The 16,288-nt window shown below is 48.7% G+C and overlaps 1 protein-coding gene across 1 annotated transcript in view; it reads right to left on the bottom strand.

Annotated features, from left to right (window-relative positions):
• LOC129861905 (potassium/sodium hyperpolarization-activated cyclic nucleotide-gated channel 3-like) overlaps positions 1 to 16,040 on the bottom strand; it is a 38,015-nt gene extending 21,975 nt beyond the window's left edge. The window contains exon 1 of the mRNA XM_055933088.1: positions 14,057 to 16,040. Coding sequence (XP_055789063.1) covers positions 14,057 to 14,757 — 701 coding nt within the window. The 5' untranslated portion in view covers positions 14,758 to 16,040. The remainder of the gene's footprint in view (positions 1 to 14,056) is intronic.
• Positions 16,041 to 16,288: the final 248 nt, after the last annotated feature.

Raw genomic sequence — 16,288 nt, 5'->3', positions numbered from 1 at the left:
TCTGATCGTCTTCTACAGTCACCACCAGTCTAAATCACCAGTCTCTGATCGTCTTCTACAGTCACCACCAGTCTAAATCACCAGTCTCTGATCGTCTTCTACAGTCACCACCAGTCTCTGATCGTCTTCTACAGTCACCACCAGTCTAAATCACCAGTCTCTGATCGTCTTCTACAGTCAGCACGAGTCTCTGATCGTCTTTCTACAGTCAGCACCAGTCTCTGATCGTCTTTCTACAGTCACCACCAGTCTCTGATCGTCTTTCTACAGTCACCACCAGTCTCTGATCGTATTTCTACAGTCAGCACCAGTCTCTGATCGTCTTTCTACAGTCATCACCAGTCTCTGATCGTCTTCTACAGTCACCACCAGTCTCTGATCGTCTTTCTACAGTCAGCACCAGTCTCTGATCAGATGTATGTATTTGTTACATAGTGAAAGAGAAGAAGACAGTGAGGAGCATTACATGTAATTGATTCTATAGTAATACATTGACAGTACCACAGACATATATATAGCTAGTCTATAATACAGATATAGCATGGATCTACAGTAATCACTGATATTGTCCCAGAGAGAGAACACAGAACACTCCATCCTACCTAAAAGAACAACACTTTGATGGCAGGGCGGGCAGGGCGGGGCGGGCAGGGCAGGGCAGGGCGGGGCGGGCAGGGCAGGGCGGTTAGGGCAGGGCAGGGCGGGGCGGGCAGGGCAGGGCGGGGCGGGCAGGGTAGGGCGGGCAGGGCGGGGCGGGGCGGGGCGGGCAGGGCAGGGCAGGGCAGGGCGGGGCGGGCAGGGCAGGGCAGGGCGGGGCGGGCAGGGCAGGGCGGGGCGGGCAGGGCAGGGCGGGCAGGGTGGGCAGGGCAGGTTGCAGGGCGGGCAGGGCTGGGCAGGGCAGGGCAGGGCAGGGCGGGCAGGGCGGGGAGGGGAAGGGACCATTTTGTTATAATCAGCTTTCTGTTGTTTCTCTGCCAAACAAAGCCTTTGCATTATGCTAACTAGTTGCTCATCTGTCTGCTCACCCCCTCCCCCTCTGTCTCTCTCTCCCTCTCTCAATTTAAGGGGCTTTATTGGCATGGGAAACATATGTGAAACACAAGTGAAATAGATAATAAACTAAATTGAAATAAACATTAATAAATAAAATAACAGTAAACATTACACTCACAAAAGTTTCAAAAGAATAAAGACATTTCAAATGTCCTATTTTTTGCAAAAGGTAAAATAAATAAGCATAAATATGGGTTGTATTTACAATGGTGTTTGTTCTTCCCTGGTTGCCCTTTTCTTGTGGCAACAGGTCACACATCTTGCTGCTGTGATGGAACACTGTGGTATTTCACCCAGTAGATATGGGAGTTTATCAAAATTGGATTTGTGTTCGAATTCTTTGTGGGTCTGTGTAATCTGAGGGAAATATGTGTCTCTAATATGGTCATACATTTAGCAGGAGGTTAGGAAGTGCAGCTCAGTTTCCACCTCATTTTGTGGGCAGTGAGCACATAGCCTGTCTTCTCTTGAGAGACAGGTCTGCTGCCTTCGGAGGCAAGGCTATGCTCACTGAGTCTCTCTCTCTCTCTCTGCCCCTCCCTCTCTCTCCGTCCCTCTATCTCTCTGTCCCGCTCTCTCTCTTTCTCTCTCTGTCTCTCTGTCTCTCCCTCTCTCTCGGTCTCTCCCTCTCTGCGTCTCTCTGTCCCTCTCTCTCTCGCTGCCTCGCTGCCTCTCTATCGCTCTCTTCCTCTCCCTCTCTCTCTGTCCCTTTTTCTCACTGTCCATCTCTTTCTCTTCCTCTTTCTCTGCCTCACCCTCGCTCTCTGTCCCTCTATATCTCTCCGTCCCTCTATCTCTCTGTCCCTCTCTCTCGCTCTCTGCCTCTTTATCTCTCTGTCCCTCTCCCTCTCTCTCGCTGTCCCTCTCTCTCTCTCTTTCTCTCTCTGTCCCTCTCTCTCTGCCTCTCCCTCTGTTACTTTTTCTCTCTCTGCCCATCTCTTTCTCTCTCTCTGCCTTTTCCCCACTCTCTAACCCTGTGTATCCCACTCTCTCTATCTGTCCCTCTCTGCTCTTCTGCCTGTTGCCTGTCTCTCTTTCTCCCTCTCCCTCTGTCTATAACCCCTCTCTCTCTCTCTCGCTTTCTATCTCTCTCTCTCTCCCTCTCTTTCTGTCCCTAACCCTCCTCTCTCTCTTTCTCTCTCTCTCTCCCTCTCTCTGTGTCCCTAACACTCTCTCTGTCCCTAACCCCCTCCCTCTCTCTCTCTCTCAATCTCTCTCTGTCCCTAACCCCCCTCTCTCTATCTCTCTATCTATCCCTCTCTGCCCCCTCTCTCTCTCTCTGCAGTGCTGTGACACACTGATCCTAATTGCTCTTCCCTCCTCTGGTGGATAAATCCCTGCGTTATCTCTTGGGAATCCATGTCCTCTCCAGGAGCCCGCCCTCACCAGCCAGATGTTTGAGCAGTTAGCATTAAAGGGTAAATCTGGGATTGGAAAAACAACAGAGGGGTCAACCCGACCCCGCATTTGCCAACTGTAAAGTTTTGTAGAGGAGGAATAATGGTCTGGGGTTGTTTTTCATGGTTCGGGCCCCTTACAGATAGTTCGGGTGAATGGAAATCTTTTTTAATTTTTTTTTTTTTTATCCCATTTTCTCCCCAATTTTCGTGGTATCCAATCGCTAGTAATTACTACCTTGTCTCATCGCTACAACTCCCGTACGGGCTCGGGAGAGACGACGGTCGAAAGCCATGCGTCTTCCGAAGCACAACCCAACCAGCCGTACTGCTTCTTAACAAAGCGCGCCTCCAACCCGGAAGCCAGCCGCACCAATGTGTCGGAGGAAACACCGTGTACCTGGCCCCCTTGGCTGGCGCGCAATGCGCCCGGCCCGCCACAGGAGTCGCTGGAGCGCGATGAGACAAGGATATCCCTACCGGCCAAACCCTCCCTACCCCGGACGACGCTAAGCCAATTGTGCGTCGCTCCACGGACCTCCCGGTCGCGGCCGGCTGCGACAGAGCCTGGGCGCGAACCCAGAGACTCTGGTGGCGCAGTTAGCACTGCGATGCAGTGCCCTAGACCACTGCGCCACCCGGGAGGCCGTGAATGGAAATCTTAATGCTACAGCAGACAATGACATTCTAGATGATTCTTTGCTTCCAACTTTGTGGCAACTTTGGGGAAGGCCCTTTCCTGTATCGGCATGACAATGCCCCGGTGCACGAAGCGAGGTCCATACAGAAATTATTTGTTGAGATCGGTGTGGAAGAACTGGCCTGCACAGAGCCCTGACCCCAACCCCATCGAACACCTTTGGAATGAATAGCCAGGCCTAATTGACCAAAATCAGTGCCCGACCTCACTAATGCTCTTGTGGCTAAATGGAAGCAAATCCCTGCAGCAATGTTCTGACATCTAGTGGAAAGCCTTCCCAGAAGAGTTGAGGCTGTTATAGCAGCAAATGGAATGAGATGTTCGACGAGCAGGTGTCCACATACTTTTGGTCATGTAGTGTATGTTGAATGCACCAAACTGTCTGTTTAAACTACTAGCACACAGCTCAGACAACAATGCATACCCCAACAAGGCATGCCACCAGAGGTCTCTTCACAATCCCCAAGTCCAGAACAGACTACGGGAGGCACACAGTACTACATAGAGACATGACTACATGGAATGATTTCATATCAAGTAACTCATGGAAGCAGTAGAATCAGATTAACAAATCCACACCTTATGGAACAATGCAGACTGTGAAGAGACACACACACACACACACACACACACACACACACACCCACACACACACACACACACACCCACACACTACACACACTACACACCCACACCCACACCCAAACACACACACACACACACACACACACACACACACACACACACACACACACACACACACACACACACACACACACACACACACACACACACACACACACACACACACACACACGTACATCGTAATATGGTTGTATGGTGGTACTCAGTGGTGGAAAAAGTCTCCAATTGTTATACTTGAGTAAAAGTAAAGATACCTTTAATAGAAAATGACTCAACTAAAAGTGAAAGTCACCCAGTAAAATACTACTTGAGTAAAAATCTAAAAGTATTTGGTTTGAAATATACTTCAGTATCAAAATTAAATGTAACTGCAAAATATACTTTTACAAAAGTAAAAAGTATAAATAATTTCAAAATGTCTTATATTAAGCAAACCAGGCGGCATTATTTTCTTGTTTTTTTAAATGTACTGATAGCCAGGGCCACACCCCAACACTCAGACATCATTTACAAAGGAAGCATGTGTTTAGTGAGTCCGCCAGATCAGCCAGTCAGTGTGTGTGTGTGAATTAGACCATTTTCCTGTCCTGCTAAGAATTCAAAATGTAACAAATACTTTTGTGTGTCAAGGAAAACGTATGGAGTAAAAAGTACAATATGTTCTTTAGGAATGTAGTGAAATAAAAGTAGTACAAAAAAAAAGTACAATTAAAAAATAAATAATCGAGTAAAGTACAGATACACCCAAAAACTACTATTTTTACTTAAGTACTTTACACCACTGGTGGTATCCCCCCCCCTTAAAAGATTTAGATGCACTATTGTAAAGTGGCTGATCCACTGGATGTCATAAGGTGAATGCACCAGGAACTAAGAGTAGCTGCTGCCTTGGCAGGAACTAAGAGTAGCTGCTGCCTTGGCAGGAACTAAGAGTAGCTGCTCCCTTGGCAGGAACTAAGAGTAGCTGCTGCCTTGGCAGGAACTAAGAGTAGCTGCTGCCTTGGCAGGAACTAAGAGTAGCCGCTGCCTTGGCATGAACTAAGAGTAGTCGCTGCCTTGGCAGGAACTAAGAGTAGCCGCTGCCTTGGCAGGAACTAAGAGTAGCCGCTGCCTTGGCAGGAACTAAGAGTAGCCGCTGCCTTGGCAGGAACTAAGAGTAGCCGCTGCCTTGGCAGGAACTAAGAGTAGCCGCTGCCTTGGCAGGAACTAAGAGTAGCCGCTGCCTTGGCAGGAACTAAGAGTAGCCGCTGCCTTGGCAGGAACTAAGAGTAGCCGCTGCCTTGGCAGGAACTAAGAGTAGCCGCTGCCTTGGCAGGAACTAAGAGTAGCCGCTGCCTTGGCAGGAACTAAGAGTAGCCGCTGCCTTGGCAGGAACTAAGAGTAGCTGCTGCCTTGGCAGGAACTAAGAGTAGCCGCTGCCTTGGCAGGAACTAAGAGTAGCCGCTGCCTTGGCAGGAACTAAGAGTAGCTGCTGCCTTGGCAGGAACTAATGGGGATCCATAATAAATACGAATAGACAGCGCTATGGGAGAAAGGACTGACCATCCATTAGATCAAAATGATAGTTTCAATCATGTTTTGAAGCTCTACAGTGTTATCAGACAATGCAGTAAAAAAGGAGCGTACATTTTGGGTTCTCATGGCGTAACACAGAGTTAAACTGAAAGCTCATGAGGTATTTATACGTCACATTCTTCTACAATCAATTGCTATATAATTCATTTGATATTCAAGAAATGGATGTCCCAATCCCGGATTGCCCCTTTAACCTCTCTGCTCTCTTCCTGTTGCTGACTGCTCTCTTCCTGTTGCTGACTGCTCTCTTCCTGTTGCTGACTGCTCTCTTCCTGTTGCTGACTGCTCCCTTCCTGTTGCGGAATGCTCTCTTCCTGTTGCGGAATGCTCTCTTCCTGTTGCGGACTGCTCTCTTCCTGTTGCTGACTGCTCTTTTCCTGTTGCTGACTGCTCTCTTCCTGTTGCTGACTGCTCTTTTCCTGTTGCTGACTGCTCTCTTCCTGTTGCGGACTGCTCTCTTCCTGTTGCTGACTGCTCTCTTCCTGTTGCTGACTGCACCCTTCCTGTTGCTGACTGCTCTCGTCCTGTTGCTGACTGCTCTCTTCCTGTTGCTGACTGCTCTCTTCCTGTTGCTGACTGCTCTCTTCCTGTTGCTGACTGCTCGTTTTCCTGTTGCTGACTGCTCTCTTCCTGTTGCTGACTGCTCTCTTCCTGTTGCTGACTGCTCTCTTCCTGTTGCTGACTGCTCTTTTCCTGTTGCTGACTGCTCTCTTCCTGTTGCTGACTGCTCTGTGCCTGTTGTTGACTGCTCTCTTCCTGTTGCTGACTGCTCTCTTCCTGTTGCTGACTGCTCTCTTCCTGTTGCTGACTGCTCTCTTCCTGTTGCTGACTGCTCTCTTCCTGTTACTGACTGGTATCTTCCTGTTGCTGACTGCTCTCTTCCTGTTGCTGACTGCTCTCTTCCTGTTGCTGACTGCTCTCTTCCTGTTGCTGACTGCTCTGTGCCTGTTGCTGACTGCTCTCTTCCTGTTACTGACTGGTATCTTCCTGTTGCTGACTGCTCTCTTCCTGTTGCTGACTGCTCTCTTCCTGTTGCTGACTGCTCTCTTCCTGTTGCTGACTGCTCTGTGCCTGTTGCTGACCGCTCTCTTCCTGTTGCTGACTGCTCTCTTCCTGTTGCTGACTGCTCTCTTCCTGTTGCTGACTCCTCTCTTCCTGTTGCTGACTGCTCTCGTCCTGTTGCTGACTGCTCTCTTCCTGTTGCTGACTGCTCTCTTCCTGTTGCTGACTGCTCTCTTCCTGTTGCTGACTGCTCTCGTCCTGTTGTTGACTGCTCTCTTCCTGTTGCTGACTGCTCTCTTCCTGTTGTTGACTGCTCTGTGCCTGTCGCTGCTGCTATTAGAGGACAGGAATGAACAGCTGGTCGGCCGGCCCAAAAAACGAACAGTACTTTACTGCCCACGACACATATGGTCACATCAGCACAACTTCTGCTGATCTGACTGTGCAGAGCCTGCCCTCCTCTCTCTAGTCTCTAAAACAACCACCACTTCACTGACAACCAGGGTTAGGGCCATTTCACCAGAGACAGGGGTTCTAGGTTGGAAGTAGGGTTAGGGCCATTTCACCAGAGATAGGGGTTCTAGGTTGGAAGTAGGGTTAGGGCCATTTCACCAGAGACAGGGGTTCTAGGTTGGAAGTAGGGTTAGGGCCATTTCACCAGAGATAGGGGTTCTAGGTTGGAAGTAGGGTTAGGGCCATTTCACCAGAGATAGGGGTTCTAGGTTGGAAGTAGGGTTAGGGCCATTTCACCAGAGATAGGGGTTCTAGGTTGGAAGTAGGGTTAGGGCCATTTCACCAGAGATAGGGGTTCTAGGTTGGAAGTAGGGTTAGGGCCATTTCACCAGAGATAGGGGTTCTAGGTTGGAAGTAGGGTTAGGGCCATTTCACCAGAGACAGGGGTTCTAGGTTGGAAGTAGGGTTAAGGCCATTTCACCAGAGATAGGGGTTCTAGGTTGGAAGTAGGGTTAGGGCCATTTCACCAGAGATAGGGGTTCTAGGTTGGAAGTAGGGTTAGGGCCATTTCACCAGAGATAGGGGTTCTAGGTTGGAAGTAGGGTTAGGGCCATTTCACCAGAGATAGGGGTTCTAGGTTGGAAGTAGGGTTAGGGCCATTTCACCAGAGATAGGGGTTCTAGGTTGGAAGTAGGGTTAGGGCCATTTCACCAGAGACAGGGGTTCTAGGTTGGAAGTAGGGTTAGGGCCATTTCACCAGAGATAGGGGTTCTAGGTTGGAAGTAGCGTTAGGGCCATTTCACCAGAGACAGGGGTTCTAGGTTGGAAGTAGGGTTAGGGATCAATTCCATTCCAATTCAGTCCAATTCTGGAATTATTTTGAACATTCTAATTGTAATTCTAAATTCTAATTGAAAAGCATGGAGAATATTTTTGGGGGGGAATTGAAGTTGGAATGCTTGATAAAATTATATAATTTCTCTCTTTTTATGCATACAATATAGCTCAGTATTTGAATTATTTATTTTATACAGGCATTTCTGCTCATCTTTATCAAGTGTGTCAATAATTTCAGACCCCAATGTATTTACACTAAACAGAAATATGAACGAAACATGCAAAGTGTTTGTGCCATGTTAAATGAGATTAAATAAAATATCCCAGAAATGTTCCATACGCACAAAAAGCTTATTTCTCTAAAATGTTGTGAGCAAACGTAGTGAACATTTCCAAGACAATCCATCCAGCTGACAGGTGTGGCACATCAAGAAGCTGATTAAACAGCATGATCATTACACAGGTGCACCTTGCGCCGGGGACAATAAAAGGCCACTCTAAAATGGGCAGTTTTGTCACACAACACAATACCACAGATGTCTCAAGATTTGAAGGAGCGTGCAATTGGCATGCTGACTGCAGGATTGTCCACCAGAGCTGTTGCCAGAGAATTAAACGTTCACCTCTCTGCCTTAAGCCGCCTCCAACGTCGTTTTAGAGAATTTGGCAGTACGTCCAACCGGCCTCACAACCGCAGACCACGTGTAACCATGCCAGCCACATCCAGCTTCTTCACTTGCGGGATTGTCTGAGACCAGCCACATGGACAGCTGATGAAACTGTGGGTTTGGACACCCAAAGAACTTCTGCACAAACTGTCAGAAACCGTCTCGGGGAAGCTCATCTGCGTGTTCGTTGTCCTGACTGCAGTTCGTCGTCGTAACCGACTTCAGTGAGCAAATGCTCAACTTTGATGGCCACTGGCACGCTGGAGAAGTGTGCCCTTCACGGATGAATTCCGATTTCAACTGTACCGGGCAGATGGTAGACAGTGTCTATGGGGTCGTGTGAGTGAGCAGTTTGCTGATGTCAACGTTGTGAACAGAGTGCCCCATGGTGGCGGTGGGGTTATGTATGGGGCAGGCATAAACTACGGACAATGAACACAATTGCATTTTATCGATGGCAATTTGAATGCACAGAGATACCGTGATGAGATCTTGAGTCCCATTGTCAATCCATTAGTCCGCCGCCATTATCTCATGTTTCTGCATGATAATGCACGGCCCCATGTCGCAAGGATATGTAAACAATTAATGGAAGCTTAAAATTTCCCAGTTCATCCATGGCCTGCATACTCACCAGACATGTCATTGAGCATGTTTAGGATGCTCTGGATCGAAGTGTACGACTGCGTGTTCCAGAGCCCTCCATTATCCAGCAACTTCTCACAGCCATTGTAGAGGAGTGGGACAACATTCCACAGGCCACAATCAACAGCCTGATCAACTCTATGAGAAGGAGATGTGTCGCGCTGCATGAGGCAAACAGTGGTTACACCAGATACTGACTGGGTTTCTGATCCAAGCCCCTACCTTTATTTAAAGGTATCTGTGACCAACAGATGCATATCTGTATTCCCAGTTATGTGAAATCCATAGATTAGGGCTTAATACATTTATTTAAATGGACTGATTTCCTTATATGAACTGTAACTCAGTAAAATCTTTGAAATTGTAACATGTTGTCACGCCCTGGCCATAGAAAGGTTTTTATTCTCTATTTTGGTTAGGCCAGGGTGTGACTAGGGTGGGCATTCTAGTTTGTTTATTTCTATGTTTTCTATTTCTTTGTGTTTGGCCGGGTGTGGTTCTCAATCAGAGGCAGCTGTCTATCGTTGTCTCTGATTGAGAACCATAGTTAGGAGTCCCTTTTTTCCACCTGTTTTTGTGGGAAGTTGACTTTTGTTTAGGGCACATAGCCTTTAGCTTCACGGTTTGTTTTGGTAGTGTTTATTGTTTTGTTGGCGACATCTACTATTAAAAGTATGTACGCTCACTTGGCCCTCTCCTTTCAACAGCCGTGACACATGTTGCGTTTATATTTTTGTTCAGTGTATGTACAGTCTTTCAGAGGGGTTCCATTAAAAGTAGAAGTCGCATTTTGATTGGACCTTGTGTGCAATTGACCAATAAAGTGATCTTCATGTTAATTTGATCACCCTGCTGTTGCAGGAAATGAAAACTTGTAGTGTATTAAAGGATTCTAAAGTTTGTCATTTTCACTTTTTTTTTTTAAAGAAGAAAAGTTGACGTTCATTTACTGCATTTCTATGCAATTAAACAAGTTTAAAATAAAATTTGGAGAACAGCAAATACAAACAAAAATGACATAGAGTAGGCCTAATCAGAGACGTAGTGACATAGAGTAGGCCTAATCAGAGACGTAGTGACATAGAGTAGGCCTAATCAGAGACGTAGTGACATAGAGCAGGCCTAATCAGAGACGTAGTGACATAGAGTAGGACTAATCAGAGACGTAGTGACATAGAGTAGGCCTAATCAGAGACGTAGTGACATAGAGTAGGCCTAATCAGAGACGTAGTGACATAGAGTAGGCCTAATCAGAGACGTAGTGACATAGAGTAGGCCTAATCAGAAACGTTGTGACATAGAGTATGCCTAATCAGAGACGTAGTGACGTAGAGTAGGCCTAATCAGAGACGTAGTGACATAGAGTAGGCCTAATCAGAGACGTAGTGACATAGAGTAGGCCTAATCAGAAACGTAGTGACATAGAGTAGGCCTAATCATCGGATGGGGCCACAGTGTCTCCTGACCCCTCCTGTCTCAGCCTCCAGTATTCATGCTGCAGTAGTTTGTGTCCGGGGGCTAGGGCCAGTCTGTTTTATCTGGAGTATTTCTACTGTCTTATCCAGTGTCCTGTGTGAATTTAAGTATGCTCTCTCTAATTCTCGCTTTCTCTCTTTCTTTCTTTCTTTCTTTCTTTCTTTCTTTCTCTCTCTCTCTCAGAGGACCTGAGCCCTAGGACCATGCCTCAGGACTACCTGGCATGATGACTCCTTGTTGTCCCCAGTCCACCTGGCCGTGCTGCTGCTCCAGTTTCAACTGTTCTGCCTGCGGTTATGGAACCCTGACCTGTTCACTGTGATTACTATTATTTGACCATGCTGGTCATTTATGAACATTTGAACATCTTGGCCATGTTCTGTTATAATCTCCACCCGGCACAGCCAGAAGAGGACTGGCCACCCCTCATAGCCTGGTTTCTCTCTAGGTTTCTTCCTAGGTTTTGGCCTTTCTAGGGAGTTTTTCCTAGCCACCGTGCTTCTACACCTGTACAGCACTTTGATATATCAGCTGATGTAAGAAGGGCTATATAAATACATTTGGTGATGATTTACTAATCAGAGGTGCCTCCCAGGTGGCACAGTGTTCTAAGAGACTGCATCGCAGTGCTAGCTGTGCCACCAGAGATTCTAGGTTCGAGCCCAGGCTCTGCCGCAGCCGGCCGCGACCGGGAGGCTCATGGGGCGACGCACAATTGTCCCAGCGTCGTGCGGGTTAGGGAGGGTTTGGCCTGCAGGGATATCCTTGTCTCATCGTGCACTAGCAACTCCTGTGGCGGGCCGGGCGCAGTGCACGCTGACACCACCGGCTGGCTTCTGGATTGGATGTGCGCTGTGTCAAGAAGCAGTGCGGCTTGGTTGGGTTGTGCTTCGGAGGAAGCATGGCTCTCGACCTTCGTCTCTCCCGAGTCCGAAAGGGTGTTGCAGCGATGAGACAAGACAGTAACTACTACCAATTGGATACCATGAAATTGGGGAGAAAAATTATAAAAAATAAAAAAAGATTTACTAATCAGAGACGTTCATTCTCATTTCTTTGCACAGGCCTTTTTACAAACACTTTTCATGCTGTATATGCAACCTACTTTTTACTACTCTGCTGACAAACAGATCAGTAAAAACGACCTTGTCTTGAATGCAACAGTGAAGCCATGAAGGGGAGACAGAAATTGTACAATATGACGTCCGTCTAGCCTTGGCGAGGAAATTATTTTATACATACACACACACACACACACACACACACACACACACACACACACACACACACACACACACACACACACACACACACACACACACACACACTGTCCTCCCCTTCTCCTCTCTCCTCCCTACCGTCCTCCCCTCCTCCTCTCTCCCCCCTACCTTCCTCTGTCCTCCCCTCCTCCTCTCTCCCCCCTACCTTCCTCTGTCCTCCCCTCCTCCTCTCTCCCCCCTACCTTCCTCTGTCCTCCCCTTCTCCTCTCTCCCCCCTCCCCTCCTCCTCTCTCCCCCCTACCTTCCTCTGTCCTCCCCTCCTCTCTCCCCCCTACCTTCCTCTGTCCTCCCCTCCTCTCTCCCCTCCCCCCCTCTCTCCCCATACCTTCCTCTGTCCTCCCCTCCTCTCTCCCCCCTCTACCTTCCTCTGTCCTCCCCTCCTCTCTCCCCTACCTTCCCCTGTCCTCCCCTCCTCCTCTCTCCCCCCTCTACCTTCCTCTGTCCTCCCCTCCTCTCTCCCCCCTACCTTCCTCTGTCCTCCCCTCCTCTCTCCCCCCTACCTTCCTCTGTCCTCCCCTCCTCTCTCCCCTCCCCCCCTCTCTCCACCTACCTTCCTCTGTCCTCCCCTCCTCTCTCCCCCCTCTACCTTCCTCTGTCCTCCCCTCCTCTCTCCCCTACCTTCCCCTGTCCTCCCCTCCTCCTCTCTCCCCCCTCTACCTTCCTCTGTCCTCCCCTCCTCTCTCCCCCCTACCTTCCTCTGTCCTCCCCTCCTCTCTCCCCCCTACCTTCCTCTCTCCCCCCTACCTTCCTCTGTCCTCCCCTCCTCTCTCCCCTCCCCCCTCTCTCCACCTACCTTCCTCTGTCCTCCCCTCCTCTCTCCCCTACCTTCCCCTGTCCTCCCCTCCTCATCTCTCCCCCCTCTACCTTCCTCTGTCCTCCCCTCCTCTCTCCCCCCTACCTTCCTCTGTCCTCCCCTCCTCTCTCCCCCCTACCTTCCTCTGTCCTCCCCCCCTCTCTCCACCTACCTTCCTCTGTCCTCCCCTCCTCTCTCCCCTACCTTCCTCTGTCCTCCCCTCCTCCTCTCTCCCCCTCTACCTTCCTCTGTCCTCCCCTTCTCCTCTCTCCACCTACCTTCCTCTGTCCTCCCCTCCTCTCTCCCCTCCTCTCTCCCCTCTACCTTCCTCTGTCCTCCCCTCCTCTCTCCCCCCTACCTTCCTCTGTCCTCCCCTCCTCTCTCCCCCTACCTTCCTCTGTCCTCCCCTCCTCCTCTCTCCCCTCTACCTTCCTCAGTCCTCCTCTCCTCCTCTCTCCCCCCTACCTTCCCCTGTCCTCCCCCCTCTCTCCTCTCTCCCCCCCCACCTTCCCATGTCCTCACCCCCCCCCCCCCCCCAAACACCCTCCCATTAAACTAATTGTGAGGTCATAATCCTGCCTGATGTGTGCTTCTAATATCTTGAACAGTCATGTTACTCTATTTTAATTACCTCATTTTAAAAAGCCCTGACCTAGCTCATAGCGGTCCGGCCTGCTGCACACTCTCTCTCTCTCTGTAATCCCATGGCCTCACTAAATGTAATTCAGATGAGTGTGTGTGGGGGGGGGGGGGGGGGGGGGGGGGGGGACACTGTAACACATCAGGATAGGAGGATAAGTCCCAACATGCCAGGACAGTGGACATGTCCTGTTGATGAGAGCAGAGAGAGAGAACTCAAGGTTAAAATGATACGGGGAAAAAAAACATTTTATGTGTGTGGTGATGAACAGATGGTATGATGGAACGAATGCTCTTGTTTGTGTTGGTGTGGTATGAAATAAATAGTTGTGAGACAGGATCTCTCTCTCTCTCTCTCTCTCTCTCTGAGCACACATATGTACACACACAGACATATCCATATTGAGTCAAAACAAACTGAGCCTAAAAGATCAGTACCACCAGTATTAGTTGGATATGAATATGCCTGGAACTGCAAAATGAATTTGCATGCCAGTAGTCAAATCTAAAAACGGTATTTAAATTGAACTGGCATCTATGTTTGAGCTTTACTTCGGACAAGACCCAATAGGAGCATTGAGTTTAAATAAAAAAAACAGAAAGAGTCTTGACTTTCATCAGCTGACACCATCTCAAACAGCTTAGCTGTGGACACTGTACCCTGTGAAGACAACACCAAGGGTGACCACAAACTTTTCTTCATATGTTACTGAAAAGCTTTACTTGGTGAGCTAGTAAACTATTCTAGGTTATTATCGCAACAATGAATCGGAGAGGGTGTGAAAACTACGAGAGGCCTTTAACTTGTCTAAATCAGACACTTGTCTGGTTTCAGTCAAATTATTCAGTAACCTAATTAATGACTGATAAAGATCCTCAGGAACGATAATTACCTAAAATCACTGTATGGGTGAATGATCCAAAATCCTGCAGACTTGACGCGTTCTCTCTCGTGTTCCACGGCCCTCTCGCTCCCCAACATTCTCAGAGAGAACTTGTTGACTCCTGGTTGAAGCATCGCTCCGAACTGCCGGTGCATGAAGCCCGCCCGGTACAACTGCTCTGCTTCGTCTGGCATGATCGGTTCGGTTCCTTCTAACTTGATGAAAGTGGACTGATCGAAGACGGACGATCGGCGATGTGCACCAGCACTGCGACCGCCGGCACCCTGCACTCCCAGCTCGCCCCCTCCGGGGTAACTCTCTTCGTTAGCACCGGTGTCTGCCTCGGAGATCAGCCTCCGCTGCTCAGCTGGATCTGACCCAAGAGTAAGTCGACCAGTGATGGAGGAAAGGCGACCTCTGACCAGACGACAGTCCCCATTCAAGTTGGTCTTGATGGCAATGTCCGTTTCCAAGTCTCCGGCAGTTCCGCTCTTGGGGTCCCGGTCCCCGTTGCTCTTCCAGCTGCTGGTGGGGGATGGTCCAGGAGGAGGGAGAGACTTCAGCCTGATACCGGTACTTTTCTTCTTGGTGTCGTCGCCACCACCGTATTCTCCTCCGTCGTCAACCATCACAGATACAGAGCCTTTTTGATCAATGTTTTGCGGCAAGCTGTACAGCCTTTTGCGCATGGATGAATGAAACCTATCCATTACGAAGGTTATTTAGGAACAGATGCGACAGATACGCACTAGTCTGGGCTACGAGAAAAACGCGTTGGACAAAGAAACACAAATATACACGCTATGATGATTACAAAACATGTATTTCATAAACTCAAACGGCGCAGGTTTGCGAAAGCAGTGACGGCGCATCTGCAGCAGAACAGGGACAGTTCGAATCTTACTTGACACTTGAATTGTGCTGCTGTCTGCTCCGGGTTGCAACAGTTCGTGCCGCTTCGGCGCGACGGTCATATTACGGTAGGCCTACATGTCCGGGAACTCAATGAATGACATCCAGCTAGTAAGGTATTCCTAAATCAGAGTGTAGTAGCCTAGACGACAACACATCAGGGGTACTGATGCTGCCTGCATGCTGTCTGCGCTAATTATCGGACGTGCCAGTCGGGAGGCAGAGTGAGGAAGGATGCTGGCTGGCTTGTGTCTCTGTGGTCCTTAACGACAAAGCATGATCTCCTCTCTCTCTCCTGATTCTCCCCCCCAAATATTAAAGCCCTGGCTAGCTGGCTGTCAATAGGAAATTATGACATGCAGCCTTCCACGCAGTCAGTCAGTCCTCACCAGCTTACATTCAAACACCGCTGGCTGCTGTGTGTGCTGATATCGATGATCTACCGGGTTGCCATAGGAGCGCTGCTCTCAGCATCCCAGTCCAGCAGGAGTCAGGCTGGGTGATAAGAGGGTGTGATTTAAAAACACCCTTGACAGTCTTGGATGATATACTTTGTTGTAAATGATAAACTATAGGCTGCTACACACACACACACACACACAAAGACACACTGGTTCACACCTGAACTGCTGTTATTTATCTGGGTTAATTGATGGGTCAATGACATTCACAAATAACATTTCCGTTTTACTTCCTGAATTGAAATGTATCCAACTGTGCTGGTCATACAGAAAGACAATGACCTCCTCCCAAATGGTTCCCTACTCCCTATAATATAGTGCACTACTTTTGACCAGAGACCTATGGACCCTAGTGCACTATATAGGGACTAGGGTGCCATTATTTAGGATCTAAATGGCTTTGTTTAATTGTCTTAAGGGGCAGAGAGAGAAGGGAAATTAGCTTTCCAACAACTGCTTCTGTTATTATGGTATCTAGCAGTCTGATAGAGTCATTGTATTGGTGCTGTGTGTGTGTGTGTGTGTGTGTGTGTGTGTGTGTGTGTGTGTGTGTGTGTGTCTGTGTCTGTGTCTGTGTCTGTGTGTGTGTGTGTGTGTGTGTGTGTGTGTGTGTGTGTGTGCGTGTGCGTGTGTGTGTGCGTGTGTGTGTAAGTGTGTGTGTGTGGGGTGGGGGGGGCATCTGTCAAATAAAAGTTTATTTACTTACTGAAAACACCATTTTTTATCTTTGAATAAACCAACTGATAGTCCTTTATTACAAATCAGATTTGCCAAGCTATGCTTTGTTCTCCAGTCTGTGTGTGCGTGTGTGTGCGTGTGTGTGTGTGTGTGTGTGTGCGTGCGTGCGTGCGCGTGTGTGTGTGTGTGT

Source organism: Salvelinus fontinalis, chromosome 9, assembly GCF_029448725.1.
Source record: "Salvelinus fontinalis isolate EN_2023a chromosome 9, ASM2944872v1, whole genome shotgun sequence".
NCBI classification, from domain to species: domain Eukaryota; kingdom Metazoa; phylum Chordata; class Actinopteri; order Salmoniformes; family Salmonidae; genus Salvelinus; species Salvelinus fontinalis.
The sequence above is the reverse complement of the archived record's forward strand: the minus strand, read 5'-3'. Positions and strand labels throughout refer to the sequence as shown.